Raw genomic sequence first — 13,537 nt, forward strand, 5'->3', positions numbered from 1 at the left:
TTATAGATTCCTAGATGAACTGCATGCTTGTTTTAAACTTCAGCAATTGACGAATTTCATGCGTGATGTAGGAGCTTTGGATGTTAGCAATTTAATTTTTTATTTTGATAGTTCATTTTTCATTAATATTCAACTTATTCTGCTGTTTACATGTGACAATCTGAATTTATTTTATTCTGTTCACCTAACACCCAATTTACCTTTATGAATCTATGTTGACTTATGCTAATTTTTTGGGTTAGCAATTAATCAAAAAGCTAGTCTTATCTGATAAATAAGATGGTTTAATGATTGGTATTTGATTCTTGAGATTGAGTTGAAAGTTTTATCCGAGTACAATATTTTATAACTTAGAATTTGTTATATAGTACACCCGAATGTACATAATAGGCTCTGGGAATAGTTTTCTGGCCTAAACGAAATTATTGGCAAAAAGAAAAAAATCCGAAGAACATATGAGTACCTTAGGTCATAAAATGGTGTGCAGTACTATAATTTGAAGTCTTAGCATTCAAAATGAAATGCACCCATTCAGCAGGACCAAAATTAGAAAACGTAACAAGTTTTCTCATTAAAAACCATGTCCAATTTACAAATGTACATAAGTGGAATCAATACATCAAACCACAATCTAGCTCATTAACAAAGTTCTAATTACATCTATAGTCTATACAGGACTATCAACACACGAAATCCTAGCCAGTCCAGTCCACACAGAGCATTACGACAAAAGAAAAGCATGAGTAAAGCATTCTATGAGAAACTTGTTGACAAAGATGGTCGGGTTGCACACCGAAACCAGGTATTGAAGGCTGTAATTAAATGGGGACAGTCTTCTGAATCTCGGGTTGAGAAACTTAGACATTGCTGCAGTAGCTCTTGTGCATCGTCCATGGGCAATGTGGAGATTATCTTCAAGAATATCTCTTCAAGTTCTAAATATAATGTAGTAGAACTGTGAAGAACTGGCTTGTGGCTGGGAAGCACAGGAGATGCATTGTCTTTGCATATAATAAGCACAGGAAGCCAATCTTTCACGAATTTCATTCTAACCTAAAAAGATAGCCAAGAAAAGATATACAATATAAACATCAATGAGATATTAAGCTAACAAATTTTCTAACCTAAAAAGATAGCCAAGAAAAGATATACAATATAAACATCAATGAGATATTAAGCTAACAAATTAAAGCCATAATCTTTAAGGGGGCGTTTGGTTCACATAATTAAGGTACAAGGTATGGGTTTAGAATGATTTAAACCCATACCTTATGTTTGTTTTATGATTTTAAGAGTTTCAAACCCATACCTCAAACCCCCAAGGTATGGGGTTTAGAAACCTTGGGAGGAGGTGGGTTTGGCTCATTCCCATACTTTTAGGTATCAAATAAAAGAAAAATATTGCATTCCATAAGCATACCAAACATATGGTATTAAGAATCAAGTTCCAAACCCATACCACTATGGTTTCATTCCTGATTCCAAACCCATATCAGTTTGCGAACCAAACGCCCCCTAAAAGGGATGCAATGAGCCAACGAGTACATAAAAGTGCAATCCAACACAAGAGCAGCAGATATACTAAAAATAACCAGCAAAACAGAAATCATACAAATCTAAAAGCACACACAAGTCTATGTTTTATCCAGCCGATCATCACATGTAAGTATGTAACAAGTCTATAAGCACATACAAGTATATCAGCATGCAATCTCTTTTGAACGTTCTCACCTCAAAATTTTCAAGAAACTGTCATAAACCCTGTCCAGTTGCCATCAAAATTTCTCACGAACAAAAGAAATCAGAACTTCTGATGTCCCTCTCTAGCAGACTAGTCTTATTTCCAAGGTTTAAATATACAAAGCAGTTTCAGCTTCATACCCCATTTATTCAAAACAAACTAAAGCACACACTAGCCAAGGCAATAAAGATTAGTCTAGGACTCAAAAACACAAATAATTGATGTTAATCATACCTTCAGTCACAATGAAGCAATAAAAATCAGTCACTCCATACAAACAAACTCAGCATGTGGAAACTCTGGACTTCCAAAAACCAAAAGCATCACTAAACTTGGGAAAACTTCAATTCAAGCACTTTCATCTCCAAATTACAGTATTGATCACATAAATGCGAATAGAAGCAAAAGTAGTGACTAGTTAGCATTGACATTAGATTAGGCCAACTCAATACGTACTAACTGCAACCTTGATCAACGACCAAAAGTATGAGGTAAAAAAGGTCGGGAAGAGTTAGAAACGATCACATTATTACAAACCTAAGACCATAAGCTTAAGAAACATGGTCTGAAAAAGTTAGAATTGGCCAAATCACTTACAAATGACCATAAGCATTAGAAACAAGGTCTAGAAAAGCTAGAACCGATGTCATCTCAATCCAACTACCAAAGGCATCCGACATACAGGGTCCAGAAAAGCAAGTATTGTTAAACAAGGTCTATTCATCTAAGTTCGTGTGCTTAATCTTCACATCACAAGTTCGATAATGAATGATCATCTACTGAAAGTCTGTCATAGATATTAGATAGCTAGGCATAGCAATAATCTTCGAAAAATCAAACATTGTATCAAACATTAACCTTAATCCAAAAGAGTATATACCTGCCGAGCAACTAAAATGTTCCCTGAAGCCACAGCACAGGCAAGCTTCGACGTACACTTCAACACAACCGTAGGAAGCCCAGGCACGATATTCCTCCAAGCATCATCGCGAAACGCCCTCTGTAAATCAGCAGCAAAGGAATCCTGCTCACTCCACTCCTTGACAGCCATCTCCGCAACTCGAAGCTCGATCATCCTCTCCACAAGCCACACCAAGTGCTTCCCATTAGTCAATGCAGTATGCAAATTCAACCTCTGAATAGCCTCAGTCTCAGCATGATCCCCTCGAAAGTCTGGACTCGAATACTCCTCCAATGATCCCTTCACCACCTTCAAACTCATCAGAAACGCCTTCTCCAGCGCTCTCCTCGCCGACTCCCTCGACGAAAACTCCCTCAACAACCTCGCAACAAACGCCTTCACCGGCGCCAAATTCGGATGATTCTGCTTCGCTGAAACCAGCAAATTATCAAGCATTTGCTCACATGAATCCGATTTCGATGTCGAAACCCTAGCTAAAAGCTCCTTCGATTCTTCCTCACTCAAAAATGGAACCAAATTCAAAATCTCCTCTTCTTCCTCCTCACTCCAAGGAACAGCTTCCAAAAACCTAACACATTGCTTAACCAAATCATCAAACAACAATTTCATCGCAACAGGCAAAATCGAAATCGCCGTAGCAGCAGAATTAACAGCATTTGACAAATCCTCACTGTATAGTAACCTTAGAACAACCAAATGAGAATTAATCGAGCCAGATTTCGGCGAAACCGCTAGATTTACCTTCTGATAATTCAATTTCTTCCGATCATCATCGTTTTTGCTCCATCGATCAGAGAACAAAGCGGAGAAATACTTGGCCCTACAAAGTGCAGAAGAATGAAGGTAAACCTGGAGTTCATCGGAGGAAGAAGGATCGGAGGTTTCGGCAATGGAGGAGAGAGAATCGGAGTCGTGGAAGAGGCGAAGGAGGATGTCGGCGGTGGGAGCATCGTTGAAGCCGCCGGAGATCGGCGAAGAGAGGAGTTGAACGGAGGAATCGGCGGCGGAGGAGAGGGAGGAGAGGCGGGTGGAGCTGTTGATACGGTGTCGTTTCTTTGGGATTGGGTTGTTGCTGTTGTTGTTGTAGGGTGACATTTGGAGGGATTTGAAGAGGAAAAATGATTTTTTTTGGTTTTAAGAGAGAAAAAAAATTGAGAAATGAAGATATGGTTTCGAACTTTATAATTGGGTGCTGATAGCATTATCTAGAAACAGTATGAAAGGATTGACACGTGGAATAGGCGAGCTAAGGTGAAATACAGCCCCTAAACTTGGTATTTGTTGTATTTTAAACTTTTAATTGAGACAGAATCAATCACCCAAGCCTCACCATTTCTCGTGGAGGAAAAGCTTAATCAGCAAAGTTTAGAGACTTCCAAACCAACTAAGCAAAGTTTAGGGACCATTTAATATGATGTGTCATTTATTTTTATTTTTATTTTCAAGCAAAAGTTTAAACACTTGTTAGATCATAATTCACCGGTCAAATAATTAAATTAAATATAAAGTAAATTAAAGCTTAGGGATTTATAAAGTGAGATTTTTTTTTTTTACCAATTAAATAATTATAAAGTGAGTTGGCAAGAATAAAAATTCCTAATAAATTTTGATAATCATGATATATTTATTATTTCTTATCACTCCTTTTCTTCTTAACTTTTTTTCATAATCATATTTTTTTTTACAATATATCTCAACTAAACTCATTAACCATACATTCTCAAATTCTAAGTCCTTACCACTTATATATTTCACACACACACACACACAAAAAAAAAAAAAAAAAAAAAATAATAAAAAAAAAAAAATTATGTGTTCTCAAAGTGAGTGTCTATGATAAAACCCAACTTTGTAATATAAAACTAAATAGAAATATGAAAAGATTGAAAACTAGAATAAAAAATAATACCACCCCACTTTTCTCTCAAACTGACAATTTATTTTCATGAGTTTATTTTCTAAAATGGTTTCAATTTTTTTCATGTAATTAATTAAATTCAATTCATGTGACAATTTTTAAGGTTCTTTTTTTGTTTTTATCTTGTGTTAATTTCTAGGATAAAATAATAATTCTATTCAAAAAAAAAAGGAGAAAATAATAATTGCCCTACATTATTAACTAAATGTGTTTAGCTGAATGAGTAAGAGCTAAGAAGGAAATTTTCTTTCACAAAAAAATTTCGTATTATAGCTAGATTTTTTAGCGAGATTTATTAACATATTTTAGTACAAGAAAGTAAATCGTGACTATGATTTTCACACTTAAAATATCTTTCACTTATATATTTTTATAAAGTTAATAATTTTACTAAAATTAATTTGGTTTTGTTGAAATCAAATTAATTTAACACGGAGTAGAACTAAATTACATTTATGGGTTAAAACTTATAACCACTCTTGTATGGGAGCATCATGTATTCTCGTAGGTCCTTAAACTTTGGTTTATAATAATTACATTAGCCACCTCACCCAATAGGGCCCTAAACTTTTATTTCTAATTTAATTAATTCCAACTCATCAGCTGAAAGTCCCTATTTATTTTAAAATCATTAAATTATTGCCACATGTGCACTAAGGTCCCTAAACTATGCTTAGTTAGATAATTTGTACCTGAAAAGCGAGTCATTGGTGGTTGAGGGACCATTTTCCCTCGTTCAAAAGTTGAGAAACTAAAATGCTACAAATACCAAAGTAGTTCAGGGATAGTATTTTACCTTAACTCTGGAATAGGCCATGTTTAGTTCATTTTACGGTTATTGATTGTGAACTAGTCCGTACTCCGTAACTGTATCACCCTAAAAAATTCTTTTCTTGTAAAATATTTGTTTTGCTCTGTTTAAAACTCGAAATAGGGAAATCTAAGACATTACTGCCACCTTGAAAATGGCTAAGGCAACTATCTAAGACACACAGCGGAAGACTACTTTTAAAAACATTCAAAACGATTCAACTTAAAAAGTCAACCAAACGAAAGTAAAGTGAAACCAAAGTAAAACGAAGTCAACCTACAACTTCGAATCATTGTAAGCCCTTAACAAAACCAACCAACTTAAAACCATTGTGTTAGTCTTACAAGCATAATATAATAAAATAATTAAAGCAATAAACAAATCATAAACTTATGGAAACTAGCATGATTCACTCTTCACTCATGCCCATCATGAATATGTTTCATCACCTGAAAAACTTCTCTCTACCTGTTTTCACTACTCTCCATTAAAAATGGGTCATCATAGGGTCAAGGTAAAGACAAGGCCAACAAAAACACAAACACACAATCTAATTTCGGTTAGTATAATTTCTAATCAAAACTATGAAATTCGCTAGCATGTCAAATACTCACCCCGACCCCAAAGGATTTATTCAATCTGGAGGTTTGTATGTTTCATGTTGTTATTTTATACACAAGTAATCATTTTTTTTTTAATCCGAATCAGTATCACAAGGTATATCGAATTTAGGGCTTCCGTGTTTCTTGACTTAAAATACGACTCCCTCCTTACTACATTGGCTCGGCAACTCGTGTATGGGCCGGGGAACATGCAGCGATAAACTGTTCAAAGTATAATCCTGTAATTTATGCCATATTTTTGTGATAAAAACTATGAACTTTGGCAATTTGTCATCGTCACCTGCAACACCTAATTGGATTTGTAAATCATCTATGAACCAGCAAACATGAATTGTGAATTGATATCTGAACTGAAAATCCACAGAAAATGCAAATGATACAAAAGATAACAAGACTGTTTTAGGAGTAAGTAATTCTGTAGAAACTGATTATTCTGGACCATAATATACACACAACTAAGAAATCTACAACTCAAAAAGCATGTCCATGGAATTTTACACATTTCCAATCTCATCAACAAAACTTGTCAGCAATTGACATTCTGGAGCAATTGAAAAACTTGCGTCTTACTGTAAGATAACTATGCATTTTGAGTGTTACACAATGAAACAAGCTAACAAACCTATACAAACCAAATAGTGTTTCATTAGCTGAGCCGCAAGCTTAGAGCACTCAAAGCGGGTGGCCATTTGTATGCAAGTTCTTGGTGCACGATTTACCATGTATTGTCACAGCAGAAACATTACTTGCTGTGCGATCTAAAACATAAGTTTGCAGCAATTCGATGAAAGGGCAAATGAGAGAAGACCTATCACTGAGCATTGGGGGGTCATGGATCAGAAGAACTGTCTTCTGAAAGTCCGTGTTGTTCCTTGGTAGGTTTTAACCAGCAATCCAACGCCTATTCCAATTCCAAGGCAGACACTAAGGCCAATTCCAACACCAACCCTTACTCCTGCATTGAAAAATGAGAGTTCACCATCTTCGCCTTCAAAATACTCGGTACCTGGATAATAGTTGCTGTATCCTTCATTTTCCACCTGTAAAAAACAATAAACACAACATGGAGTGATCTATCATCTTAAAAAAGCAAATACAAGGATTAAGCATGTTACAATCAGCATTTGCAGTCTATTTTCAGACTCACAATGAGGAGAGTAAAACCAGAAACAAAATCAATAGTTGAGGTCAACAAACATCCACCCAAATTACCAAAAAAATAAAACAAAATGAAAAGTAGAATGGAAGACACTATTTGAAAACCAATTTTGAGGCATTTAAAGAAAACATATATTTCAGCAGTGTTTTTTTTTTTTTTTTTTTTTTTTTGGAGAAATAACCATATTATGAAACATGATGTCAAATCTTTATATTCTAATAACCATCTAGCAGTACATGTTCAAGCTAAAAACGTAAAGGAAAAGGTTAAGTGTCGTTGACCCTCTTTTCTAAAGGATAAAACCATCTAATTTATCAGGGCCTTAATAAAGTAATAGAGAAGTTACAAGGTTTAAGAGGTGGTCAAGTGCTAATGTTGTCATAATCTGAAGGAGGGAAGGGAAATAATCACCTTCAGTTTCTGTTAGTGTAGTGCTGGGTAACTATTACCCTCTACCCTTCCCACCCACCCCCCCCCCCCCCCCACACACACACACAACAAAAAAAAAAAACTCTCCATCTTACACAATCATTATCTCAATTCATCAGCCACCACCTCCAAGTCCTTCATCCACCTTTATTTTCTTCATTTTTTTCATACTGAAAGGCAGAGAAGGAGGGAAGAAAAACAAGCACCCTCAGTTTCAGGTAGTGTGATAGTGGGTAGCTATTACCCTCAAATATTCCCCCACCCTCCATCTAACACAATCAATATCTCAATTCATCTTCCCCCACTTTCATTCTCTTCATATATTCATGTATTTACCCTTGATACAATACCCTCACTCCAAGCACACAATCAACAGCTATATAGTGTATAATTAGAAGGCATATATTCCCGATCCAGCTAATAAGATAACATTTCATCCAAAAGGGACTTTTATCCCGTACTAAGTGGTAGTTTTGTTGAACATGTGAAGTGAAATTTTTTGGGAAGTGAAATTTCATTGGACGTAAAAAAATGTTGTTCGGTTGAGAATAGGAAGTAAAACTTCCAGTAAAAAGTTCCACAAACCTAGGGAGGGGGCCTAGTTTTGCAACTCTTCCATTTTGTGGAAAGTGTGACTTTCCATGGTTTTGCCAACCAAACAATACCACAATCTTTCCCTTCCTTGGAAAATCTACTTCTCATGATTCTTTTATACCAACCAAGCAAGCACTAGGTGTCTATGTATCATCTTATGACCCATGATATTTGATTATGCAATGTCACTCATCCACAGTGACCAATAAGATTTCCGATCGGTTTTAAGTTGGTGACATGTCAATGTAAGGAGGTGGGCTGTGGGGCACAAGATGGAATATATGATCTCAAAGACCCAAACCCATGTAAACCAGGGTTCAACATGAAACCATGTTGCCATGCAACCATTCCTATTCCACAGTACCCACTTCAAGTCACATAAAGTTTTAATAAATATTAAGGAAAGAAATGCCCAATGACCAATGTCACAGAGAACAAAGAGATTACTATACCATCCCTATCTCATAACATATGCTAGAAACCCATGTAAACCAGAGTTCAGCATGTAACCAAAAAGTCATATAAAACCATCCCTATTCCATTCCACAGTACCCACTTCAAGTCACAGAAAATTTTTATAGATATGAAGGAAAAAAATGTCCATTGTCACAGAGAACAAAGAGATTACTATACCATCCCTACATCATAACATGTGCTAGAAACCCATATAAGCCAGGTTCCAACATGATACCAAGTGTCCAAATTGCCATATGGCATATACAACCATTCCTATTCCACCGTACCCAATTCAAGTCACATATAGTTTTTATAAATAACAAGGATTAGAAAATTGCCCATTGTCACAGAGAACAAAGAGAATTACACCATCCCCATATCATAACAAATATAAAATGTGCTAGAGCCCATATCACATCGACACCTTAAAAATAAGGATCTTTATTTTACAGACCGACAATAACCTTTTTTTTTATACAAGAGTAAACACTATCATGCAAGTATATGACACATTTGTAATGTGATTACAGCAGGGTCATACTAAATTCATGGAAAAGATACCTGAAGAGAAACATGTTCATTAACAAATCAATAAACCCTAAATTAGTCCAAAAAAATACCTGCACAGGAAGCCGAGGTGGAGACTCTTTCTCACTTTCAGTTGAGTCATTCTCAGGAATTGAATTTAGCATTGCCATTCTTACTTGCTTTCTCCGAGAATTAAGATGCAAACTTTTAGTTAACATTATAGGTGTCCCCAAGAAACATCCAGCAACATACACTTCTATGGTCGGTGAAGCTAATTCGGATCCAATTAACTGTTTCCCTTTTAAAAAGCCAGTCCCCACTGTTGCATCCGTTTCACAATTCATGCTCCACATCCGAGATACATGATCAGATTCACTACCATCAATATAACCATTGCTCTCACACTTATTTAAATACCCAGAAAGGACAAGAGCATCCCTATCAAGTACCTCAAACTTCACGCTACCTGTTATCCTAATACTGTCTGTGCTCACATATGTAGCCTCTTCAGATTTCTTATCAAGTCGATCCCTTCGGAGAAGAGTTGATACTCCATCAGAATATATACTAGCTCTAACTCCATTTACTTCAAGAAGGGTGTTGGGATCCAATGGGATATGGTTCAAAGTGAGGTTCTCAGGGGTCGAATCATCAATTTCACACTTGCTAATTCTCACATAAAAGACTCGTAAATCAAGCCAAGATAGACGGGGCGAGTGTCTCGAAGTCAAGTGACCATTGTTGCCCAAGAACCCATTTCCATTCACAGTCACATCCATTAAAACCAGAGAGGTACTATCCTTCTTGCTATTTGAAATCCTTCAAGGATGTTGGATGGAATGACTCGAGATACACCATAAAGTGAAGATGAAATTTGTGAAAACATAGGAAGCCTGTAGGCTGTTGCAATACCAATAAAGTAAAGCACAGTAAGAACACATACTCTAAGATTAAAATCAAGCATAACACCATCCAAAACCAAATAAAACACCAAACAAGAAGAAAGTAAATTCAAAAGCTCAAGAGAACAGCAACAACAATACCAACAATCCCATAAAACCTCTCAAAAGCTTAGCGAGGTTTAAATGTACGCAACCTTACCCCCTAACCAATTCAGACTACAAGAGACAACTATTCAATTCCAAATTCACACAGCCCAACAGGAGATGAAACTGGATTATTCAGCTCATAATACACATTTTAAATTGCAATAATCTAGATAAATAGTGATATAGAGAGCTAGTTAAACCCCAATTGCTAAAACCTGCAAAAGAAGATAAGAAAGAATGGAAACTGCAGAAAAAATACAATAAGAGGAAAAAGTGTCAAATTTTGATGTGGGGTTAAATCCAAAAATAGAGAAAAATGTAAAATCAACCTCAAATGGAAAAACCCAGATAATTTTCAACTATATTTAAATAAAAAAAAGAAAGACATATATTATACCCAGATAAATAAAATTGATTATTAACTGAATTTTACAGCAGAAAAATTGGTACAAATCAATTACCACAATTTAATCAATCAAAACAAAATCCACCATTGAATTCAGTTATACGATCAACAATTTTGCCGACTCATCCAGCGTCATATAAAGAGACAAATTTCGATATGTGCATAGGTGTGATCAATTGGTAAATCAAAACAATAATTAAATAGCAAAAAAAAAACAGTAGAAATTTCAGTAATTCCCAAATAAATAATATAGAAACTGACCAAATATATCAAGGATTTGGGTGCTTCCTGAGCTCTACCCACTCTTCAATTGACTTGTATTTGCGCCCAATTGAAGTTTTTTTGGGCAATTGATTTTTTAAGAGTTAGGGTTTTTCAATGAAACAGATAAAGAGGGAATTGGATAGAAAGTGCCCAGATCCTGAATTTGGTAATTTGGTTGTTGTATTTGTTGTTTTTAATTTTTGTAAAAAAATATGTTTTGTCTAAAAAAAAATAAAAATCATGTGTTTTACTTGTAGGAGCTCCTAGATTACGTACATGGATGATATTTGACCCTTCCCCTTTTTTTGATAAAGTTTGACAATTAATTATTTTATTAATATACTAGTAGTGATAATTTTGTAGTTTGATTACACTTTGAGTTTTGTTAAATTAATGTATTTTGGGGAAAAAAATGTCTTAGAATAGGTCACACTTTTATTTCTTGGTACTTTAATATTTTACTTAATTTTATTTCCTGTTATTATACTAGACTCTTAATGTCACGATAAAATAAAATTAATGTCCAATTTTACATGAACATAAGAACAAAATTACAACAATGTTCACTAAAATAGTTATGGTTGTAGATTAAGGGCATTGTGGACTTGTGATTATTCCTTGTAATCAATTGATACATCGATAATTATAATGAATTTATTGCACTTTTGTTTTAACCGCATTCATTCAAATCATGTATCAATATTGTTTCATATGAAGTATAATTTATGGTACGCATTTCAATATTTAACTAGTTATTGACCGGGTGATGTCCCGGATCACTATAATTTGTAATTTTGATCAAAGTTATATTTAAAGTGTAGTGTTCAACAATAATGCATTTATAAGTGGATAGTAAAATAATGATAAATTTAAGACTAATGGGTGCTAATTTTTATTAATTTTACTTAATAACTTATGTAAATATTACTTTGTATAATTATTTAACTGGTATACAATCTAGGAAAACAGCTTCCAAGGAATCAACAACCATTAGTGTATGTGTGATTAATGTCAATTAAAATGAAGATTATTGTGCAATTACTTAGAAGTTACATTATATGGGAAAATCAAATACGAAGGTCACACATATGAAAAGTTTTAGGGTGGTGAGTGATGACACATAGCGCTCATATAGCACCAAATCATATTAAAGAAATGATGACACATGATGGTAACATATTTTCCCCTTGAGTTTTAATAATATTAAAGATTTCATTTCTTCATCCTATTTAAGCTCTTGGATACATTTTTACATATAAAATAGGAAAGTTAAACGTCAATTTTAGTATGTCAAAATTGTCAACATCACATTCTTTGTTAGGAATAATAGGACTTTAGGAGGATAATCATGAGAACGAGTGCTAAATATCCTCACAAGTCATTATTAATAGAGTATACATCTTTGGTAAATCATCTTTCATTTATGTAAAATCATTAATTCCTTTTCTTGGCAGTTTTTCATTATGGATCAACAAAAATTCTTCTTCCCTTTTTTTTTTTCCCCTATTGGTGAAAGAATAAAGAAATAACCACAATATATAAATTAGCCAGATAATTTTTTTCATGGAAGATGAAATTACAATGTATTTTGGCAACTTGAGCCCATGCTTTCTGCTTTCAGACAGTGATAATAGAGTTCTGTACTTTTGGCAGTAAAATCCTCGGAACAAAATTTTAGGGGGAAAAAAAAATCCCTCGCCATGTCACGTGAAGTCCACGGATCGTAACAGTAGTTCACGTGAGACATACATGGAGGTTGGAGAAGCCAAGCCTCTTTGCCCCCAATTTAGGAGCAAACTCTGCTTAAACACAAGCATAAATAGAGTCCTCAATAAGGGGAGATAAACAAACCTCTTTTATAATAATAATAATAACACGTTCGCTTAAAATATTTAAACCAAAAGGAAAGCTCGAAACTTTAACTCTTGGATAATTTCTTACTGTGTTAAACTGATTACGATAAAAAGTTCAATGTAATATGGACTACTTTATATAAATTGTCTATTGACAAGTCGTACTTCTCTTGCAACATCAATTAATTTTTCGCCTATATAACCTGATCATAGACAACATTGACAATTTCGTATGCTGGCGAACTTATCAATTAATCTAGTTAAGATTTGGTATAAAGGATGTTAATCACTCTGAAAATGACATTAAAAGCTTCTTAATTAGAAACAAACTACCCACTAATAACACTTCAGCTGAATTAGTCTTGCCAACAAAACAACTACCCCTTATCAATTAATCTAAAAATAAATAATAAAAAAAGGAGAGAAAAGAAAGAAAAAGAAAAAGATGTACTCTGGAAGTATTTGACAAAGAAAACCTTCTCAACCACAGCTTAAGTTTCCTTATAACATCAAATCTAGTGACCATTAGTTTCCTAACCCCACAAGATTTTCTACAAAATATGTACTAAATTTGTGGCTGAAGATGGTCTTTGTGCCTATTGGAATTTTCCGTTCAAGTGCTCTACATCATCCACTGGGAAGTGATAGCAACAATACATCATACACTTTTGAAAGGTTGCGAGGAGTGCTTTCACACCTCACATAAACATGGTACAGTGAGCGGTAATGGTCGGTTGCATTAGAAAGGTCATGACGAGTGCTTTCACACCTCACATAAACATGG

General features: G+C 34.6%; 2 protein-coding genes across 2 annotated transcripts; both read right to left on the reverse strand.

Moving 5' to 3' along the window:
- Positions 1–546: 546 nt before the first annotated feature.
- Positions 547–3,844, reverse strand: LOC110705083 (BTB/POZ domain-containing protein At1g63850-like). The gene is made up of 2 exons (XM_021882916.1): positions 2,622–3,844; positions 547–1,053 (listed from the first exon to the last, which is right to left on the reverse strand). Exons 1-2 carry the CDS (start codon positions 3,756–3,758, stop codon positions 754–756), a joined length of 1,437 nt encoding a protein of 478 aa, XP_021738608.1. The 5' UTR covers positions 3,759–3,844; the 3' UTR covers positions 547–753.
- A 2,548-nt stretch (positions 3,845–6,392) lies between these two features.
- Positions 6,393–11,195, reverse strand: LOC110705084 (uncharacterized protein At1g01500-like). The gene is made up of 3 exons (XM_021882917.1): positions 10,898–11,195; positions 9,274–10,081; positions 6,393–7,055 (listed from the first exon to the last, which is right to left on the reverse strand). Exons 2-3 carry the CDS (start codon positions 9,958–9,960, stop codon positions 6,852–6,854), a joined length of 891 nt encoding a protein of 296 aa, XP_021738609.1. The 5' UTR covers positions 9,961–10,081; positions 10,898–11,195; the 3' UTR covers positions 6,393–6,851.
- Positions 11,196–13,537: the final 2,342 nt, after the last annotated feature.

This window comes from Chenopodium quinoa, unplaced genomic scaffold, assembly GCF_001683475.1.
Source record: "Chenopodium quinoa cultivar QQ74 unplaced genomic scaffold, ASM168347v1, whole genome shotgun sequence".
In the NCBI taxonomy this organism is placed as follows: Eukaryota; Viridiplantae; Streptophyta; class Magnoliopsida; order Caryophyllales; family Amaranthaceae; genus Chenopodium; species Chenopodium quinoa.